Raw genomic sequence first — 21,112 nt, 5'->3', positions numbered from 1 at the left:
CTAAATTTTCATCCTAAACTTTTAATTTCGTCAATTTATCCCTTAAACACATACAATCAATGTAATCCTTCACTTATATTACAATTTATCAAACAACTAGTGCAATTTTTCCTTGTTATTGTTATTTTTTGAAAAGAAAAACTTTTCCGTTTAAATTTGAATTTGTTTCGATTCTTACGTCGAAATAAACTTTTAAATTGTAAAAATATGTCAAATTGTAAAATTGGGAAGTTTTCAAAGTAAAACTCAAAATTCTTTTTAAGAAGGAGTAAACATTTGTTGGTTTTGAAAAAAGTTATTTGCTATTTTACCCACTTTTAGAAATATTTCTTAAATTTTGGAAATGAGAAACATAAATCCTATCAAACAATATATTTTTTGAAAGATGATAAACAGAAACAAGAAATATAAAATATAAACGCTATCATACGACTCTAATTGAATTCTATGTTTGAATTAGGCCTATGTATTTTATTTTCTTAAATATCAACAAACAATATATAACAGGAAAAAAAAGAAAAAAAATATTAGTTGGAGCTATTTATAACAAAATAAACGAGAATAATTATAAAATATAACAAATTTTAGATTATATATTATCGATAGATTCTGAAATTTTACTATATCTATAAATAGTTTTAATAATTTTATCATTTAAAATAGTTTTTTCATATTTTAACAAATATCAATTTAAACTTTAAACTTGATTCCATCCATTTAAACTACAAACTAATAATTTTATTAATTTAAATTTTAAATTTTGAGATTATATCAATTCAAATCTTAAACTAATAAATCCTCAACTTTCATAAATATATTTAAAAAAAACAAAAAGAAGAGTTTAAATTAATATATTTTTAAAGGTTGGAGTTCTAAATTGATGCATAGTTCAAGATTTAATTTGGTATTACCATTATTTTGTTAGATTAATAGCGTTCAAAAGATTTAGAATTTCAATTAAGAATCTTTTAAAAATAGAAATTGATAAATTATTTATATTCTATCGACAAAATTTAGTACTACGAAGGATTAGTATTTTGTTAAATATTAAATTTTTATCAATTTTTTAAAAGTTAATATGTTTTCGAAAAAGGGAAAAAGATCAAATGACATTTGATCAAAATCGTCATTTCAGATGGACACATTGTCTTATCGAAGTTAGAAAATAAAAACTGACACGTAATATGCGGCACGTGTGAATCTCCATTTAAGATAACCGCCTTGGATGTGGCTGACACGTGGCGGCAAATATGATGATGCAGTGATCACATAAATTGAATTTTTCTTTTTTTCACTCGACTGTCATGGATTGAATTTCTCTAGGGTTTGCATCTTGAAGCCCCCGACCTTTTCTTCTTCTCTTTCACACCTCTCTCCTCTCGATTTACCCTTTCCATCTCCTCTCTCAACTCTTCTGCTTCAAGCTTCTATCGCCATCTTCCTCACTCTTCTCTCTGAATTTTTTCCTTATCCGGTGGTCTTCCTCTCACTTGCACTCCGCTCGTCGCGCCGTTTCATGCTGTATTGGATCATTTCTGTATGTATGTTCGCTTCTTGCTTTTTTCTTTCTTTCTTTCTTTCTTTCTTTCTTTCTTTCTTTTAACAGTTCTTGTAGATTTGGATGATGGGTAGGTGTTAGGTTAGGGTTTTGGGTTTCGGATTGATTATTGGTGAGCTTTTGATTGGGTTGTTTTGATTTTTGTTGTGATGATTGTGGGATTCTTGGTGTTTTCTGGCTTTGCGTCTTGTTGGTGTATTTTTTTTTACTTGGTGTGAATTAATTCATTGTTCTTCGGGTGATTTTTTTGGTTGGTTGTTTTGAATTTGAGTTTTCGGACTTGGTTCTTGGGATTTGATAGTGGAGTATAATTTTGTGTTCTAAGGTTATGCGTGGGGTTTATTTGAGGTTGAGTTGATCTATTTATTTTGAACCCGGAAGGTTTATTACTTGCCTGGAAATTCTGTCATTTGCCTTTAGGTGGTGTGGGAAGTCGTTTAGTCTTATTACATATAAAAAAAGATTATATAAACTGTAGAGGGATGCCTATTCAGTATATTTTTCGGTTTACTTTTCTGACAAAAAGTTTTGTGATGGCGAATCGATCCAATTTATGAACTTAGGTTATTTAGGATCTTATTGGATGGAGGTGGTATCTTCTTTTTGAAGTTGAAGAGCTATGTGATTTATTTTTCTTATAGAGTTAATCAACTTGATTAGATGATCCTCTTACGTATTAGTCTCATGCTTATAAAACAATAGTGTAGCCTCTGAGGTTGTCTCGAGGGCATACTTGAGACAATATTGTATTGTCATTCTTATGCACCTTGGTATTACCCTCGTGCCTTGGGGTAATATTTCGAGTCTCAACTCGAGTGATGCATGTGCCCTAACTTTTTTGGTGGGACATGGAGTGATAAATTTTACTCAGCGGATACCTTTGTGTTTGTTATTTTTATGTTACTTCTCTGTTTGTACCCCTGCGCCTTAGTATCTGGACATAACCCATATAAAGTATAATGGAGTTTAACTGTTGGTTTTGGAAAATAACATTGCAGATTATAAAAATCTCAATTGTGTTTTTGAAAGAATTTAACAGTGTACTTAACTCTGATATAGGTCTGCAGTGCTCGATTGTATTTTGATTCTGAAAGGTATATTTTTGTTCTGAATGCAGATGCGAAAGTTTGTCTGCAAAGTACTTAATGTTCGCATGACTACAGAAAATGCAAAGTAGTCAACAATCTTTTTTTTGAAGAATCAAATAGCATTAATGCAAAGTAGTCAATTGGACCCTATAACAAACAAAATGGAATCTTCACTGTCAGAAGCTCCTAGAGGGGTTGCTGTTTCTTCCTCGGATCCTTCCGTGCATCAATATTTAGTACCCAACAGGCAGATGGAACTGATGGAATCAATTTCCGGTAGCTCTCTAACTCAGAGTGGAATGCTATCACACATGCAAAGAGGACAGGTTGATGTTAAAACTGGCAATTTTGGACGGCAACACTTTCAAATACCCGACAATCAATTTGGAGGGACTGGAAACATGGTGAGAACTGCAGAAGGGATGCTATCACTTCCCGTGAAGCGCAAAGCATCAAATGAGCCTTTGAACTCTCTCGCACAGCAGTCTCCATTGCATAATAAGCGTGTTGCACCCATGGAACATCGACCATGGTTGCAGCCAGCTTCTGGAATAGCCAAAAGACCTCATTTACAAATACCAAACAATTCCCCAGCTCCTGCTCCAATGCATTCCCCTGCAGGAACTAAAAGAAAGGTACAGCAAATGGAATCACATCCAACTAAAGTTGGACATCAACGATCAAATTATTCCAAAGGCCAGACTGCTCCGCCCACTCCAACTTCCAAAATACAAAATGAACCAACTGGGTCTGTGAGATCGAAGATGAGGGAATCCTTGACTGCGGCATTAGCCTTGGTGCCACAGCAGGAAGACAAGTCATCAAATGAAGAAAAAAGTCCTCGGACAGAGGCTGAAAAGTCTGCAGCTCCAAAGCAGGAAAATTCTTTATCATCTGGTCCAGCTATTGGTCATGTATCTGATGACTCAAAGAAAATTTTTTCTGAAAAATTAGATTCTGTTGGTCTTGAAGACAATGTAGGAAAGATGTTAGATAAGAGTTCGCTAAGTGTAAATGTTAGTGATTTAGATGCATTGAGATATGATGGGCGAGTCTTTCAACCAAATAATGTTTTGTCGTATGAAGATATTTCTTTTGGGGATAACTTTTTTATTAAAGATGATCTTTTACAAGAAAATGGTCTCTCGTGGGTACTGGAGGCTGATTTAGGCGTAGCTGATAAAAAGGAAACTTTAACTGATGAACTTCAGAAGATAGATGTTGGTATAGGAAATCAAAACCAGGGAGCAAAACCAGTTCAGACACCCGAGTCTTTAGCTGTGAAAATTGAAGAAGAATTATTTAAATTATTTAGCGGTGTTAATAAAAAGTACAAGGAAAAAGGAAGGTCCCTTTTGTTCAACCTGAAAGACAGAAATAATCCTGAATTGAGAGAAAGGGTTATGAGTGGGGAAATTACCCCGGAAAGATTGTGCTCGATGACTGCTGAGGAACTTGCTTCCAAGGAGCTTTCTGAGTGGAGAATGGCGAAGGCTGAAGAATTTGCACAAATGGTGGTTTTACCGGACACTGAAGTTGATATCAGGCGTTTGGTAAAGAAGACACATAAAGGTGAATTCCAGGTAGAAGTTGAAGAATACGATAATGCCTCTGCAGATGTTTCATCTGGGGCTTCTACGTTTTCTCAGAGTCAACGCAACAAGAATGAGTCTGAAGATGGGTCACCTGATGAACCCGAAACAGTTAAGGATGAGCAGAACATTTCTGGCCAGAAAAATGCTGCATCTAACAAGGATAGTTACACCTTCACAATTGCATCAAATGAAGGGTCTGATTTGATGCAAGGACTCATGGTTGATGACGGTCTGAAGGATACGGAGTTGCTGCCTCCAATCGTCTCCCTAGATGAGTTCATGGAGTCCCTCGATACGGAGCCGCCTTTTGATATTTTAGCTGAAGGTGCTGGAAAATTATCTCCTGTTTCTGAGAAAGGTGAGTCTGAGCCTAACTCTCGGTTGAAGACTGCAGCTCATCCTACCAAAGGTGCTACTGATGTCAGTACAGAAAAGAATAATGAAGAGTCTCATACAAAAGCAGATATTGCGTCATTTTCTATTGGTCACGTGGATTTGCAACCTAGTCCTACTAAACCTGACGTGGATTCTAATGACAACCAAGCTGGTTTAAGAACGTCAGACAGGAACGACGTTGCAAAATCTAATGATAGTAATAATGCAAAATCTGAGACAGAATCTCCTGCTACCGCAGTTAAGTTAGAACATCTATGGGATGGCATTCTCCAGTACAACATTTCGACAATGACTTCTGTCGTGGGTACCTACATAAGGTGTGCATTTTTCTTTCTTTTAAGCTTTGATTTTATTTTTCTTTCTAATTGTATTCAATTCAATCAAATAGTTTTGTCGAATATTAATTTTCCAAGATATGAAACTTTTATTAGACTTGGTTCTTCTATCTGCCAGTATTGAGATGAACCCGTATGATTTCCTTATTTTGCATCTTTTGGCCTTCTTTTGCGACCATTTATAATACTTGAGGGATATTTAAGCGGCTGGATATGCCGTTTTCAAGGAGCTTATGTTTTTAACCAGAAGTGTTTTGAAGGCATAGCTTCTTATTTCAATGTTTTTAGGTGATGCTTTTGAATGTTGGATACTAGTTGTACTATATTTTGTCACAAATTTTCTATAATTGTGGATCTAGTGTTGCCCCTAGCCTAAAAAAATTGAGGATCTGGTGTGTTGAAGATGTTTTCCTTGGTTGAGGTTTATTACGTGTTGAAATTGGACTTGCCGTAATCTTTAACATGGGTTTGAAACTGCACCCTGTGGACAGTATCCCTGCCTCTTTGGTTGATGAAACGGATCGATTGATTGATTGAATTTAACTGTGTAATAAAGTTCTCACACTTCCAATGGTTTTGGGTCCGGCCGTGATGTTCTTGATGCGTTTTCTTTAATTTGTTTGCCTTTCTGCAGTGGCGAAAGGACTTCGGCGAAAGATTGGCCTGGCATTCTTGAGATTAAAGGGAGAGTAAGATTGGATGCGTTTGAGAAGTTCCTTCAAGAGCTTCCATTATCACGGAGTCGTGCCGTTATGGTATCTTTTGTTTTTTTTTGTTGTACAGAAGATAATATCCACTTGAAATTCACTCCCAGGGACAAAAATGAACAAAAACAAAAGATGAAACATCAGAGTATATTTAGAGTTTTCTTCAATGTTTTCCGTTCAAACCTTTTGGCAATCACCATGCTTGGGATGATAATAGGTTTTTCACACTTGCGACGAATGTTTTGGGCAATAATTTCACATCTTGATGATTGTTAAGAAAAAAAATGCAATTTCAATTGGTTCTCATTTTTGTCAAAAATATAATGCTTGTAAAATTTGGACTGCTATGCGATGTTATAACTCCATTCGGACGAATTTGGAAAACGTCCCATAATTTTAGTCTTTCGTTGAACAATATTTATACCATTCGTACAATGGCATATGTTTTCAGAAAATTGTGAATTCAACTCAAATTCGCTCAGCAATCTTGGGATTTGAAGATGTTAGTGAATCAAAACTACTAGGACAATGCAAAAACATTGCAACTCCAATCCAATTGAGTCGTTAAAATGGACGGCCTTGCTCTCACCGTTTCAATATATTTCTTTTCAGTTTTCTTTCAAAAACAAATGAATTCGGGAGGGTTGTATATAGCATTTTGGTTTAATGTTAACGAATAAATTTTAATTTTGTTCTTGTTTTGGGTTTCGTTGAAGATATTAATCTTTGTATTCTTGCAGGTTCTTCATTTGGATTTGAAGGAGGGACGCCCTGAAAGTGAACGAGCTGATTTACGCGAGGTAAGGGACTCATTCTCTCTTTAGTGATCTCTTCCAGCAGGCTCTTCTCATCCTGATTCTTCCAGCAGGCTCTTCTCATCCTGATTCTTCCAGCAGGCTTTTCTAATTCTGCTTCCGTGTTAATACATGAAATTCCTTATCTTGCAGGTAGCTGAGTCATATGTTGTGGATGAGCGAGTTGGTATAGCGGAACCTGGATCTGGGGTTGAATTTTATTTTTGCCCACCACATAGAAGAATTCTTGAAATGCTTGGCAGGATCCTTCTAAAGGAAACTTCTAATGAGGCACTTAATGCAATTGAAAATGGCTTAATAGGCGTTGTTGTATGGAGAAAAACTCAATTAATGTCAATGTCACCAAACTCAACATCACACCACAAACGCAGTTCAAAAAAGCAACATTTTAGTTCTAGAAGACCACAGGAGACGTCAAACTTTAAAGCTAATAATATTTCCCCTAAACAGACTATGCCTCATGGCTATTTTCCTATTGCCACTGCTCGTCCTCCGCCTGAGGAGGATGATGCCGATGGTGATGATGACGTCCCTCCTGGTTTTGGTCCTTCAACTGCTCGGGATGATGACGATCTCCCTGAATTTAACTTCTCTGGTTCTGCAAACCCTCCTGGGTTCTCTTTGCAGAACAAGCACCCTCTTACCCCTCGAGGGCAGTCCTCGAGACCACCCTCGTTCCAACCATCCCAAACTGGGTCACGTCCAGTAGAGCAAATGCGAGAGCTTGTGCACAAATATGGGCAAAACTTAGCTGGAAACACCCCCTCCACCGTAAACTGGGGAGAAAGGAGTGGGTTCAGTTCGGTAGCCATGCAGCCTTGGAATGACGATGACGACGATATCCCAGAATGGCAACCGCAAGCAGCTGCGGCCTCACATCAGCAAATACCTCCTCCCTCACATTCGCAACAACCCGTACGTGGGTTTCAGCAGCCGACGATAAGGCCTCAGTACATGATGAACCATAATCAACAGCCCATGGGGCACCCCCCGCCCTTAAATGTGAGTCAACAAGGGACATGGTGGGCTCCTCAGCAAGGCCATAACATCAACAACAGCAATAATTTACAGCCTATTAGCAATTTAAATAGTAGTAGTGGTCAGTTTTATGGGTCATTTGGAAGATCAGCTCCTTCGAACCCTTCAAATAATAGAGGGTTTTGAATTTTTCTTTCCTTGTGTAAAGTTAAATTCTTTGTTCCTTTTCTGTTTTCTCTTTTCACATACTTCCTCATCTTTTCCCCCTTTATAGCTTTTTGTCTTATTATTTCTTGTATTCTTCGAATTTTTTCACTTTTCCCATCTTTTTAACTGTTCTACATGGATTTTGTATAGGCTTTGGGTCGATCCCGAGGCCTTTCACTTCCCATTTTGTCCTTTCTTCACATTTATTACATAGGGTAGGTTTATTTGTTTATTTAATCAATGAATCAATTATAATTAAAAGTTAAAAACTTTGTTACAGATTTGTTTGTCGGTAGAGACAGAGACGTATAATGTTGGGCTGTGGCCTCATTGGCGTATTAAATATTTTAGAATCTTTTGGTATTTACTTTAAACGCCTCATCAGATTGGAAAACGTCGGTTCTTTTTCTTGTAAATTATAAAAGAAAATGTTTTTTCTTTTTTAATTATTAAACAAATGAAAGAACAATAGGAAAATCATTGAACAGTAAATACAAAACTAACTGGGAAGAACAGAATGTTACAGTTTACAAATGAAAGAACAATTTGTGGGTAAGTTACAAGAGTGGGAATCTAAATTTGTGAGGGCATATGGTTTTATTGGCCCTACTGTTTCAACAATCCATTGCCAAATAGTTTTTGCATATGGCAGATTAAGTGATCACCAATATCTTATTGTTCTTTTTTCTTCATTAACCTCCCAAAGCACGTTTGAGTCCTGCTCGTTGCTCGGGTGTTAATCTTGTTGGGAATTTTACGTCGAATTTGATCTTTAAATCACCTCGGTTACCTGGCTCTCTTACAATTGGCATTCCCTCTCTGGCAATCACGAGCTCGTAGCCTGGGCTAACAATGTCTATTACGGGTATTGATAAGTTACGACCATCGAGGGTGGTGAGATTTATAGTTGTTCCACCCAATGCTTCTGCTAGTGTCACCCTATGGCTCATAATGATATCATTACCATCTCTTTTGAAAACATCATGGGGCTTCTCATCAATGACAAATACTAGATCTGCAGGTAGTTGGTTTGGTTGTTCATTTCCTTTATCTGGGAAGGTGATTTTGGTCCCTTTCTTCCAACCGGGCTTCACATCGATGGTCAATATCTCTGTCTCGGGAACTTGTCGTCTGTAACATTTTCATACATATGATGGAACAGAATCTCATTAGATAAAAAACAACTAAAGATATAGAGATATTCATACGTAAATCCCAGGAGCCTGTCAAACAAAGCCATTCTAACAAGTAAGATCTCATCATTTCTACTCCACAAAGGGTAAATTTGTGACTACTGTGAGCAGATCTGCCAACCTCACACAAGGGAAACGATGTTCAACCAAATAATAGAATTTCCTGGTTAAGATTTTATGGAACATAGTCTTAATATTGTACTAAAAAACAAGTCAACCACAACATTTATCATATCTTCTCAGACATTCATTGTTTTAGTAATAGTGTACCAGCACACAACTCATATCATAAGAAATTCTTCAGCAATAGTTATCATCACTTATAGTTAATTTCATGGAAGACTCTTATTTTGTAACACTCCTTTTTACTTCTCATAATACTACACTTTCTAATAGAAAAAGAGAGAAAATGGATGAAAATTGCATACCCGTTGGCATCAACAACTGTTCTTGAAATCTTCATTTTCCTTGTTGATCCTGAATACAGTTCTTCAAGAGTACAGGGCAATTTGCTCTCAACCGGTGGAGGTTTCTTTAGTGTTACATTTTCACTATATGTTCTAAAAATATTTTCACTTCCACCAAATCCCCCAAAAATTCCATCTGATTGGTACCTCATAGACTTTCCTGGTCCTGATGAACCAAAACCGAAAGGGCTGCTCCCAAAAAATTCTGCAAATATATCCTCTGCATTCCTCGGATTAAACCCGCTTGATCCTCCTCCACCACCGTTCGCAAATGGGAAGCCTCCACTGCCTGGTGGTGGCATGTCTTTCAACCCTTCTTCACCATATTGATCATAAATAGCCTTCTTCTGGGGATCACTCAACACCTGTATTACAAAATTTATTTTGATCATACAAACAATTTGGATATTGGATTCTGGTCATTGGCAAGATAATGAATCAGAAACAAAAAATCATCTGATTAAGTATGATTTCAATCCCAGAGACAGAATAATACAGAACCACAAAGCATCACAAATTCTGAATGGAAAAAGGCAACTATAATGCACACCAAAAGCAAAACTATTTGAGCTGAAGCACAAGCAAATTTAGGCTTCCAAAATTCCCATAATGTTTGTTGGCCCTTCGAGCAACATTCCATAGATTCTTTCAGCAAAGAAATAAACGTAAACCCTAATTCATTCTCTTTCTCAAGGTTCCAATCATTAAAAAACAGAACAAATATTAATGGAAACAAAATTTCCCTAAAGAGTAATATAAGCTGAAGAAGAAGAAGGAGAAGGAGAAGGAGAAGAAGATAAATCAGTTTTAAGGATCTAATAAAGAAGAGACACAAAATCTTGCCTCATAGGCCTCGGAGATCTGCTTGAATTTGGTTTCAGCTTCTTTTTTGTTGTTGGGGTTTTTATCAGGATGCCATTTCATAGCCAATCTTCTATACGCCTTTTTGAGATCATCGTCATTGGCGTTCCTGTTCACCTTCAATATATTGTAATAATCTACTCCCATTCTCGATCGATTTCAACAAAAATCAGATCCAATCGCTCAAAATCCCTAGAACTAGGTCTCTTTCAAAAAGACCCAGATCTTCAAAATGATCTAAAACTTCAACTCATCCCTCTTTTCCCTCGCAAACAATACACCAAAACATGAAATTCCAACACACTTCTGAAAATTTTTTCGATGAATCGATCTTTCCAACACGAAAGTCAAACTTCCGGATCGATCAATGATTTCGTTTTCAATAAATTTGGGCCGATAAACTTCGATTAATGAAAAAAAAAAAAAAAAGAAAAGAAAAGAAAAGAAGAGAAATCCGTAGAGAATTGAGAATGAAAGAATTCGTGCGTCGATATTGTGATGGACATAGGTGGAAGATTTATATATCAATACCGCGTCTGATGAGAATGTTAGGAATTTTATAACCGAAACTCGCGGTGAATTTTCAAATTCTCGTTTTGCTTTTTCATCATTGTTTTTTTTTTTCTTTCATTATGATCATTTTTATTTTCATTTGTTCGTTTCGTTGGGTGATATTTGCAATCATACTCTTAACTTTCGAAGGAGTTGTCTAGAGACCCCAATGAGTTGAGTTTTGTATTGTAGATAGAGTACTTAGAAAATTTATATTTGGATTGAGCCTTTTGAACTCAATTTGTATAACCAAACTTATTCTATTTAGACGGTTTTCAATTCATAAATTTTTTTATTGACCTTTAGACTTTTCATGCATCCCAACACTTCAAACATTTCCTATACTAATAATTTGAGCATTTAAATTCATTAAAATTGGACCATTGGACTTACGTGATTATAGAAATTATAACTATTGCATAAGTTTTGAGGGTTAGTTTTCTATCATTTGGGAAGCTAATTTCTTTGCAGAGTCGAAAGTCGCTCGATTTTTATAATTGAAAGTTTAAGATTGTTATTAAGTTACCACTATACTTCAAGAATAAGTTTTGCAATTTGTTTTTTTTTTCTTTCTTTTGACTAAAATTATAGAAAAACCATGAACTTTGTCTCACACTTCAAAATTGTTTGCAAATAATTTTAATATTATCCTTAAACTCTTATAAACGTTTCAAATAATTATTATTGAAGTAGAAATTTTGTAGACATAAACTGGGACTTTGAACAATGTGACGCTACCTAAAATGAAGTGGCAATCTATTTTATTATTTTAGACTATCAATCGTTGCTAATTTTTGTAAAGAATTTCTATATAAAGATAATTTTGAAATGTTTATAAAAATTAGTGGGTAAAATTAAAAGTTTTAAAAGTATAAAAATGTTTTCGAAACAAAGAACAAAATTAAAACTATTTTCTTTAATTTAATCATTACTTTATTTTCTCAATAGGGTAAAGAGGTTAGGGTTGGGGTTAGGACTAAGACTTCGTTTCCTTTTCCTTAACAAAAGAAAGTTATAGGATAGTTTATTTTGTTCAATTATCAGTTTTCAATCAACAAATTGCCAAATATATAAATCACATTAACCATGCCAACAACTGTGTATACATGTATATAGGTGTGTATATATATAAATATAATAGGATCAAACCTTATTCTTAAACAAATTTTCGATAGGTACTGACTTAGATTTCGTTTGAATTTACAAAAGCTTTTAAAATAGTTGATGTTAAATGTATTTTTTCCCTCTAAAATGTAATATAAAGCAAATTAGTGTTTTGTAAAGTAAAAGGAAATTTTCATATATATATATATATATAACATAGCAACAAAATATTTACGGACCGGGTTGTAAAATAAAAAAACGAACTATTTTTTTTATAAATATTTTAAGTTTGTCATTTCTTTCCATCTCCTTTCTTCGGTAAATTGATATGTCATTTCTTCTGCTTATTTGGTTCCTTTCCATCTCCTTTCTTCTGCAAACCGTTTATCTTCTTCTTTCTGCTTATTTGGTTCAAAATTGTGTACCAAATATAAAAATCTATTTTTTTTTAACTTTTTTCAAATGACTTTTGTTTGATTGTTTAGGATCGTGTACAAAATATAAAAGATGGTGAAAAAAATAGTTGAGATATTGGATAGCAAATCTAAAAAATTTTTTAAAAAATAGATTAGATTTTTCATCGTGGGTTTGAGCCTTTTTCATTTTTTAGATTGTTCTATACCGTCTAAATATCTTGTGGTTTTGTTATATTTTTTAAAAGACCTTTTTTGATAATTTTCTCGACTATAAATACTAAATTATGGTGTTAGGGATACTACGACTAAAGTGACCTAATATTATCATTTTTATTTATATGTTTAGGATTAATTGTTTAAATAAATATATAAAATAAATCTTAATTTTAAATAACAAAATGAAATATTAAATATTATTAAAAATTACACATGCTTCGAGGAGAATCTAAAAGTGAGTAAATAACTAATTTAGGAAATAACATAGAATGAACGTTTACTTTAAAAATGATTTTAGAACTAATTATAATTTATTTCACCAAACACAAAGATAGTTAAAAGATCGATTATCTTATAATTACTTTTCTTTATTTCACAATCAATCCCAAACACAGTTGTCGATTAAAATTTTACACTGACAGTTCTACCAATTTAAACTTTAAGAAGATATTTGGAGCAAAGAGTGAGTTATCATAATCTTAAGTTATCATAGTATGATTAGAATAGTTTGTGTTTAGGGTGTAGATTATTTTAGTTTGATAAGAAAATAGTAAACACCGTAACAAAAAAATAAAAAAATGATGAGTATCAAATATCAAAACCGTAACAAATCGAAATAATGTTTACGGTAGCTAATTGGACCAAAAGATAGTTATTATAGTTTTAGATAATCTTTGCTCCAAACGACCTCTAATTTTTTAATAGTAAATCAATTTATGATTTATAGCTATTTATCATTTGATTTCATTTTAAATCAACTAAAAATCTTCTAAACGAATCTCTCTCTCCCAAAAAAGTAATGAAAAATAGACCAAGATGGTAAAAAACTAAAATTAGTTACCGAACCTTGTGTTTTTACCTTCTAGTATTTTTATTTGTACGATAACTTTTCTATCAATTTGAATCTAAAAGATCTTACAAAATTAAAAATAGTTGAATTAGTCACTCTTTGATTCTAAGTAAACTTTCAATTTTCATTTTGATAGATCTAAAATAATTGAATTCAGTATCTATGTTTTAAGAATACTTGTCAAATAGATAAAAAACGTATTAAACATAAATTTAAAAATTTTAAGACACACAAAGTTCCCAACATTTTATACAATACGTTAGCATATTAGTATACAATTGAATACGAAAGTAAAAATTCAAAGTTGATAAAATTTGGAGATTAAAAAAGAAACCTAACATCGTATTTAATCTTATTATTTATTTATTTCCTCTGAAGAAGAAAAATGAAGCAAAACCAACCCATCAATAATTCATCAAGATATTTTCTACATTCAATAATTAATGGACATATAATTTCTGGATTGATTAGAATCATAAAGTTATATACCTTAGGATCCTTCTTTCATGGGAAAACGATGGTTTTGTTTGGATAAACGTTTAAGCAAACTGATGAAAATAGGAAATGACATCAACAAGAAAAAGAAAAAAGTGGTCCAATTCCAAAAAGTCTATTGAAGTAATAGACATACAACTCTATGAATCCCAAAATAGTTCAAATATCAAGCTGTTTTTGTGAAGTATATATGTATCCTACAACACAAAACAATTGTGGAATGGAAGAGATATCGATCTTTTTGATCGGTCGAAACAGAGACGTCGACACCATTGCAAATGAGTTCGTGCAAGTACAAAGAACTCGGAACACTATACAATCCTATAACCAGAGAGGATCCCCTTATCCCAAAGGAAGATGTTTACTTGTAGTAAAAAAAAAAGTAATCAAAGAAAACCCACAAGGGGAAAGAGAAGTTCACTTCTCAAAACCAACAAATACTCTTAGAATCTGGATGAAGTACTTGCTTGATTGGCTACATTCTTCATTCTGAAAGAGGGTTGGTCAACGGTTACAAACCCGGATTCGGAGATATCACCAATGTCCAAAGTGTCTGGGAGACTTTCAGGGTCGTATTCAACATCATGTGGATGTTTGTTCTAAATATCGAATTAAACCAACAAATGAGTTAGTTAAGCATATTTGCATTCGCAACATTTATAAGATCATTATACAAGCGTAAAACAACGTTCGTCAACCAAGTTTGTTCAATACAACAGATTACGATAAACGAGGGGAGAGATAGAGAAAACCTCAAGCTGGCTCAGCATGTCTATAGCAGCATCCAAATCACCTTTATTTGCAAAATACACATCAGTAAGGGATTGTTCAGATAGTCCAGGGAAACTGACTTGAAGCAATTCAAGATCCATGTTAACTTCTCGATCAAAAATCTCCATTTCTGACAAATCACTACTCTGTTGTGACAATGATCCATGAAAAGGGTGATTCTTCACAGCTGAAGAAGCTGCAACGGATGCTTTTTTACCATGATTCATATTTAACCGAGGGGAAATGCTGTTGTTATATGGAGGATATAGACATTGTTCGGAGTATCCTGGCAAGTTAGCCCCAATATTTTCCCTCGAAGTGTTTTCCGCTATAAAAGTTCTGTTAGCCCCTCTCTGGGAGAGTGGAATGTAAGATGTTGCAAACGGATTCAAAGACGATCCATGTGGCTTCATTTCACCAGATGGAGAAACGATTTCTATCTTGTCCAATCCTTCCTGCAAAACAATTTAACCCGAAAAATAAAACAAAGGAAGACTGAAGATGTAAGAACAAACTCATAGCACTCAAGTCAAGCATGATCATATAATATTCAGATCGAGAAAACTCCAGAGAGCTGCATCACATAATCCCCGCACACAATTTCACAACAATGTAATATTTTTTTAGCAATTGGAAGCATAATTCGGATGATCAGAAATAAAATATCCAACCACATCTACCTTTCTTCACCAAGAAAAACAAAGATCAAACCAAGGCAACATCAGAAGAATCAAATCCTGTAACAAACCCACTTCAAAACCGAGATTCAAAGAAGAAAATCCAAATATCCAAAGCTAACATTCAGTAAGTAAAGATTTCATCACTTCACAATCGAAGAAAGCAAATCTTAATCACCAAATACATAAGAGTAAAACGCAAAGTACCATTACTTCTAAACCTAACATTTCATCAACTGAGAACATATCAAAACCAAAGCAAATCAGTTGGATATCAGAACATATACATCAGTTTTAAACAAAACTTCATTCATTTCACACATCAGTTAAAAAATACACACAAAAAACAGTAAAGTCCAATGAAAAACATGAGAATTCAAGAGCTATAACGACGATCGGAGTTCCAAAGAAGGAAACTCACCCTCGGAGACAAAATCTTGATCTTGAAAAGGGAAATTCAACAGAGAAGTAAAGAAACCCTAATGAGTTGAAGGATCAAATGAAGGAATGATGAGAAAGTTAAAGGGTCAATAAATAAGAAATTGAGATTGACGAGTCTCGAAGAAGATCCTCATGGCTGTGTATAAGGAGACTATATAAAGACTTTTTTTTTTTACTTCAGCTTTTGGTGATTGATTTTGAGGGGTCTGTTTGGACACAAGGATACGATCCTCCGCGGTTGGGATGGCGCCGTTAAAATGGTTTTGGAAGGAAGTTAGGAACAGAAAACAAACCGTCAGTTACGGAGCCTAGCCGCCGTTTGAATACGCGTAACGATTATTGGATCCCTTTGTACAATACATCTAAGCTTCCGACATGTACGATTAATTCGGACAAATATATGAATTTATACCCTAAATTCGGATCGATTTAAACTCTAAATCAATAGTTGTATCAATTTCAACGTCAATTTATACCTTCAGATATGTTTTCTTTGAAAAAATCTAGCGTAAAATTTATAATTATATCAGGTAAAACAATGGATTTTTATAAATAGATCTATAGTCATTTTAAACTCTTGATTAAAATTTTCTTTGAGAATTGGTCATGTGTTCACTCGGATCGTTTATTTTGTAGAATTGACATTTGAAAAAATCTATATACATTTGAGAATCAATGCATAAGTGATTTTCAATGAAGATTGTACTGAAAGTATAAGATTGACTTATGAAAAATTTGGATTTTAATTTATGAAAATCATAAACTTTATACAATATTAGTCAAAATCTAGAGGAGTCTAAACAATTATTGTTAAAGAGTTTTAATTGATATAACTCCGAAGTTCATGGGTATAAATTGATATTTTTCTTAATATTGTTTAAATATTTAAAACATTTGTACCTATTTTTAATTGATTTTGAAATTTTGAAATGCAGATCTTTCTCATAATGTCACGCAACACATGCTAGCAATCATAAAGACAAAAGCAAATCAACAAAAAAAGAAACAACACACAATAGTTGGTAGTCAAATTTGATGATACAACACTTCTTAAGCTTAAGGACAGTGGGACCATTAAAGATAATCCACTAATATAATTAAGTTAATTGATTACAACATTGTATTTATTTATAGATAATGAAGGTTACAATGACAATAATAGAGTCTAACTCATTAAAACACATTGTGAGACTTCCTCTCTCTTGTACTTGGGCTCCCATAAGTATGTGAATATTAGTGATGTAGAACTTAGGCTATCCTAAGTATATAAGAGTCATTCTCACCTGAGGTTATCTTTTCTTCTTCTTGTGAACTCTCTTTACTTGAGAACTTAGGTTTTTCCTAAGTATATGAGAACTCTCTTTCACACAAGATTGTGCCTCAAAATCCCTTAAGGTTGAGGAATCCTTCTTGAACAAATTCGCCTTACACTCTCTCTAAGGATGTATATTAGTTCTTGGAATTTGAGAGAACTCATGAAATAATACGATAAATCTAGAAATAAAGAATTTAAAAGAACAACTTCCGTAATGTAACATTGTGATGTTTCTTTTGTGTGGCCTTCCCTTGAGACCAACTTCATCTTCCCACCATGTTATAACAAGGCTAAATCTCTGATAGGTTTCTGTGCCCTAGGTAGCTGAGTATGGGTTAGAGGTTTAATAAGTCTGGAGACCTACGAGTATGACAAGTTGTTCTGACTTAGGGATTTTCACTGAAGAAGCCAAAAAAGTTAGTGGAACAGAGCATACCTTGAGATAGAGGATAAGAATGAAGTAGCTCGCTCTTTTAGTGAGTTAGTAGATCACAAAGTCGTTGAGGAAATTATTGTTTCAAAAGTTGACTTATATAGAGTGAAAATATCTTACGATTGAACCCATCTGTCTTTGCTGCTTGACTAATAGAAAACTTGACTATCTTATATCGTTGAACGAGTGTAGATGTTGTCAATAACCTTTTCTTTTGCTATTTCAAATGGGAGAAATGAGACAAGATTTCTCACAACCATGACAATCACCCAACGACATAAGAATCAAAGCTAAGAATCTTAAACAAGTATATTTTGCCAAAAACATTATTACTTTTAAATGAGAAGAGAAAAGCAGAGAAAAAAAGTTGAAAAATCATCATGTAATTGTTATTTATTTAATTTTGACAAAAGTATAAGTTAACTTTTCTTTCTTATAAATTCTTTTATCTATGTATTTCAAAATTATTTTACCTTTAGTCTCTCTAGTCTTCTTGATGCAAAACATGAGGATTTTTAATAATACTTCAAGATGATTTTATTAGTAAATATAGAAGCCTTTTATAAGCTGAAATCTAAACGAGAGTTAGTTTTGAGTCAATTATTTTCTTGAACTAACTAGCTAAGAGTTAGTTATTTCGAACTAACTTTCTTTTAAACAAGAAAAAAGAATATTAAACCTTAACTAAAATCAAGAAACCTAGAAATAGTTGAGAAACATCAAAAAAGTTAAAAAAAAAAAAATCTAAGAACCTAAGATGTCCTACCTCACTTCTCTTTTGGACAAAACAGTTAGGAAAAGATTCATAATGTGTATCAAATTTTTAGGTTGAGTTCAAAGACCATATATATAAAAAATTCAGAATAGAAAGGTTAAAATGTCATTCAAAGAGTGAGTTAATCATCTATTTTCTCCATATTTAGTATTATTATTTATAAGCTCAAGAGTATATAGAAATAAAATGTTTGAACATTTGGTGGATTTTGATTATGCTCATATCATATCTGACTATATATATTGACTTTGTTCATGATTAATACTTGACAATCCAATTCTTATAAATAGAAAACCCCTAATCCAAAATGATAGAGATATTGACAAAAGGTACAACGTGTTAAAAATTGGATAAGTCTCTTCCAATAACAATAGCAAAAAAGGTACATAAGAATAAACAGATTTAGATATTTCAGTTTTTTCTGCTAGAGGAAGTCGGGCCTGTGTGGACCAACCTCCAATGGGGCAAAAATTTCATGTTTAGATGAGAGTGAAAACAAAGCCGATGTAAGCTAAAACGAAAAATTTCAAGTTTTATTGTCTAGTAACTAAGATAATGAATATGTTTGAGGTGAACATTTAAATTTAGATGTTAGATATGAACAATTTGATAGGTAATCATTTTTTTTAATAAGAAATTCAACAATCTCTCTTTAAGTTCGAATTCAATTCTTTAATTTAAACTTTGTCATAGTTATTTAAATAAATTATTATTATTATTTTGTATAAAAAAAATATCATCTAGAAAAATTCCTAAAATAAAAGACTAATTTTATAAGAATACGCATTTAGTAGTAAATTCTACAAATTCCTAAGAGAAAACTCTCGACCAAATTTCGAATGAAGTTTTTTTTTTCTTTCAAGAAATACGTATGAATGATTAGTATATTATATTTCAGTCTTTTATGAATTCACAAAACACAACTAAGAACTTGATTAAAAAATGTGTTCTAGCAACCTATATATTTTTTTTAAAAAAAAAATAGTTATTTTTTCTTTCAAAACTTGTAAGTTAGTTAATGCTAAATTATGGCATTAACATACACAATGATATTCATAAGCCATTTAATAACCAGTGGTGTTGGAATAACAATTAACAATGTTTTTGCTGTTTATTTTAAAGAAATAAATCAAATAAAAATACATTTTCAATCAAATAAATTTAAATTTTAATTCTAATTAGCAATTGAACAAGGTACATGAAAAAAGGATTTGGTGATGTTATTAATATTATTGTTATGATTATTACTACTACAACTATTATTATATATAAGACATCCTCCACAATCCATAAAATTTTAAAAAAATCAACATTTACTTATTTTGCAAGAAATTTCTAGCTCAAAAGGTTGCTAGTTTTAACTTTTTAAAAAGAACATTGTGTAACCATCACAGCAGCTATCGTTCTAATACTAAGTTTTCTTTTAATGGTATATCAAACTTATATCGAGATAATATATATATATAAAAAAGAAGTCAAACGACAAATACAGGAAGGGCTCCAACTCATTCTTTCATAAGTGTTTTTTACAATTGGGGGATAAATAAGTTCTACTTGACAGCATCAAAACTTCAGAGCACTATTTTTCAATGAGTAGGTTAAGAACTTTTACCATCTTCCCAATTACCTCATCGACAAAGGGACTAAATTCTCAACATTCATAACAGAGATTTACAAAAAAGATTGAATCATCATCTACGTAAGGCCTATTTTGACAAGACTTTGACTATGAAGCATGTTATAAAATTTTATGCTGCAAAGCGTCAAATCATGAGATACAGGAATTGAATGTGCTTCATTTTAGAAGGAATCAATTATACAAATTTACAATTTTTTTTCTTCTCTTGGGGGGGGGTTCCAAAATAATGGTTTACCTTTAACTGAAGATTTATTCTGGTGTGGAGAAACAAATTAATCCAGTGACGTAGCAGAATACTCAACGAGCAAAAGTGTCCGTTGAGCTGGAGCTGATTGAAGGACCATCCGCAAGCGGCTCGTAAGCTTGTACGTGATCGTCCATTGCATGGCCATCTCTGTCTCCTTCATTTGGCGAATCATGGAGGCCTAGAAGAGTGCGGAGGAGGGAAAGAAATTAAGAAGATAACAATAGAACAAAATCTGAAATTTCATATTAGAGTTTCCTCATTCAGTCTTATCAACAGTTTTTCTCATCATACATTCTACATTATTAAGCATTCTTAAGATTATAACCAAAATTTCAAAACGAAAAATATTTTTTGATAGACCTGTTTGAAATTTTTGAAAACCTCCTAATATTTCAAAAATATTAAGAAAAACTTACCATAACTTGTTAATCAAATAAATATTTCGTTTCTCTATTTAGAACAAAAAATAACAAGATTGATTTCTTAAAACAGAACTAAAGCTGATTTTAACCCAATAAAGATCCTGAAATAGAAAGGATTAGTCTTCAGGCTCATTAGCCCAATAATAAAAAGGTGCAGAGAGAACCTGAATGCGCTTTCCAAGCTGGACTTCAACAACAGTACCAAATGAGATATTACTGGTGAGCGATTGGAGAGGATCAGTAGTTGGAAAGGAGAGTAAAGTTGGGATTTGTGGAGCATACACTAGTCTCCACCTAGCCTGACCAAATTCACCCTTTCCTTCTATTCTAGGCATTAGTTTCTCGAGCGTAGCAGTTGCAAGCTTCTCCAAGGCTAATTGCCCACCTGACTCCAATATTGATTCTGCCAATTGGTTCTCAAATGCCCGAGTAGCCTGAGCCAACGATATTACAGGATGTTAGAATAAAATGTGATGTATTCTTGTTAGGTGTTTTAATATTTTACAATGTAGTAATTTTTAGTTGCTGTTTAGTAAGGTTTGGTCCGTTATTTTTTAAA

The 21,112-nt window shown here is 33.2% G+C and overlaps 4 protein-coding genes across 6 annotated transcripts in view; 1 reads left to right on the top strand and 3 right to left on the bottom strand.

Annotated features, from left to right (window-relative positions):
* Nucleotides 1-1,294: 1,294 nt before the first annotated feature.
* On the top strand, nucleotides 1,295-7,720 carry LOC103503799 (uncharacterized). Of its 3 annotated transcripts, none has more exons than XM_017048054.2 (5): nucleotides 1,295-1,537; nucleotides 2,676-4,954; nucleotides 5,607-5,727; nucleotides 6,420-6,479; nucleotides 6,627-7,720. In XM_017048054.2, the coding sequence occupies exons 2-5, from the start codon at nucleotides 2,772-2,774 to the stop codon at nucleotides 7,656-7,658; spliced, it is 3,396 nt and encodes a 1,131-aa protein (XP_016903543.2). In that variant the 5' UTR covers nucleotides 1,295-1,537; nucleotides 2,676-2,771; the 3' UTR covers nucleotides 7,659-7,720. The 3 variants fall into 3 exon arrangements, with proteins under 3 accessions (XP_016903543.2, XP_050939618.1, XP_050939617.1); XM_051083661.1 differs by having other exon boundaries at nucleotides 2,618-4,954; XM_051083660.1 differs by having other exon boundaries at nucleotides 1,295-1,541.
* A 439-nt stretch (nucleotides 7,721-8,159) lies between these two features.
* On the bottom strand, nucleotides 8,160-10,849 carry LOC103503797 (uncharacterized). Its single transcript, XM_008468148.3, has 3 exons — nucleotides 10,183-10,849; nucleotides 9,301-9,704; nucleotides 8,160-8,810 (listed from the first exon to the last, which is right to left on the bottom strand). The coding sequence occupies exons 1-3, from the start codon at nucleotides 10,345-10,347 to the stop codon at nucleotides 8,372-8,374; spliced, it is 1,008 nt and encodes a 335-aa protein (XP_008466370.2). The 5' UTR covers nucleotides 10,348-10,849; the 3' UTR covers nucleotides 8,160-8,371.
* A 3,080-nt stretch (nucleotides 10,850-13,929) lies between these two features.
* Nucleotides 13,930-15,919, bottom strand: LOC103503796 (polyadenylate-binding protein-interacting protein 5). The gene is made up of 3 exons (XM_008468146.2): nucleotides 15,703-15,919; nucleotides 14,586-15,059; nucleotides 13,930-14,432 (listed from the first exon to the last, which is right to left on the bottom strand). Exons 2-3 carry the CDS (start codon nucleotides 15,015-15,017, stop codon nucleotides 14,277-14,279), a joined length of 588 nt encoding a protein of 195 aa, XP_008466368.2. The 5' UTR covers nucleotides 15,018-15,059; nucleotides 15,703-15,919; the 3' UTR covers nucleotides 13,930-14,276.
* Nucleotides 15,920-19,732: 3,813 nt separating this feature from the next.
* Nucleotides 19,733-21,112, bottom strand: part of LOC103503795 (protein TIC236, chloroplastic) — a 40,062-nt gene continuing 38,682 nt past the window's right edge. The window contains exons 22-23 of the mRNA XM_008468143.2: nucleotides 20,718-20,987; nucleotides 19,733-20,309 (exon numbers count right to left, since the gene is read on the bottom strand). Coding sequence (XP_008466365.2) covers nucleotides 20,157-20,309; nucleotides 20,718-20,987 — 423 coding nt within the window. The 3' untranslated portion in view covers nucleotides 19,733-20,156. The remainder of the gene's footprint in view (nucleotides 20,310-20,717; nucleotides 20,988-21,112) is intronic.

Source organism: Cucumis melo, chromosome 4, assembly GCF_025177605.1.
Source record: "Cucumis melo cultivar AY chromosome 4, USDA_Cmelo_AY_1.0, whole genome shotgun sequence".
In the NCBI taxonomy this organism is placed as follows: domain Eukaryota; kingdom Viridiplantae; phylum Streptophyta; class Magnoliopsida; order Cucurbitales; family Cucurbitaceae; genus Cucumis; species Cucumis melo.
This window is presented reverse-complemented; position numbering and strand designations above follow the sequence as displayed.

Excerpts from the sequence above, each read along its gene's own strand:
- LOC103503796 (XM_008468146.2), bottom strand. The coding sequence starts at position 15,017 with ATGAAGCCACATGGATCGTCTTTGAATCCGTTTGCAACATCTTACATT. Across the intron at positions 14,433-14,585 it reads ACATGCTGAGCCAGCTTGAG|AACAAACATCCACATGATGT; the intron begins GTTTTCTCTATC and ends TTCGATATTTAG.
- LOC103503797 (XM_008468148.3), bottom strand. The coding sequence starts at position 10,347 with ATGGGAGTAGATTATTACAATATATTGAAGGTGAACAGGAACGCCAAT. Across the intron at positions 9,705-10,182 it reads AGATCTCCGAGGCCTATGAG|GTGTTGAGTGATCCCCAGAA; the intron begins GCAAGATTTTGT and ends TTTGTAATACAG. Across the intron at positions 8,811-9,300 it reads ACAGTTGTTGATGCCAACGG|ACGACAAGTTCCCGAGACAG; the intron begins GTATGCAATTTT and ends AAAATGTTACAG.
- LOC103503799 (XM_017048054.2), top strand. The coding sequence starts at position 2,772 with ATGCAAAGTAGTCAATTGGACCCTATAACAAACAAAATGGAATCTTCA. Across the intron at positions 5,728-6,419 it reads CACGGAGTCGTGCCGTTATG|GTTCTTCATTTGGATTTGAA; the intron begins GTATCTTTTGTT and ends GTATTCTTGCAG. Across the intron at positions 6,480-6,626 it reads AACGAGCTGATTTACGCGAG|GTAGCTGAGTCATATGTTGT; the intron begins GTAAGGGACTCA and ends CTTATCTTGCAG.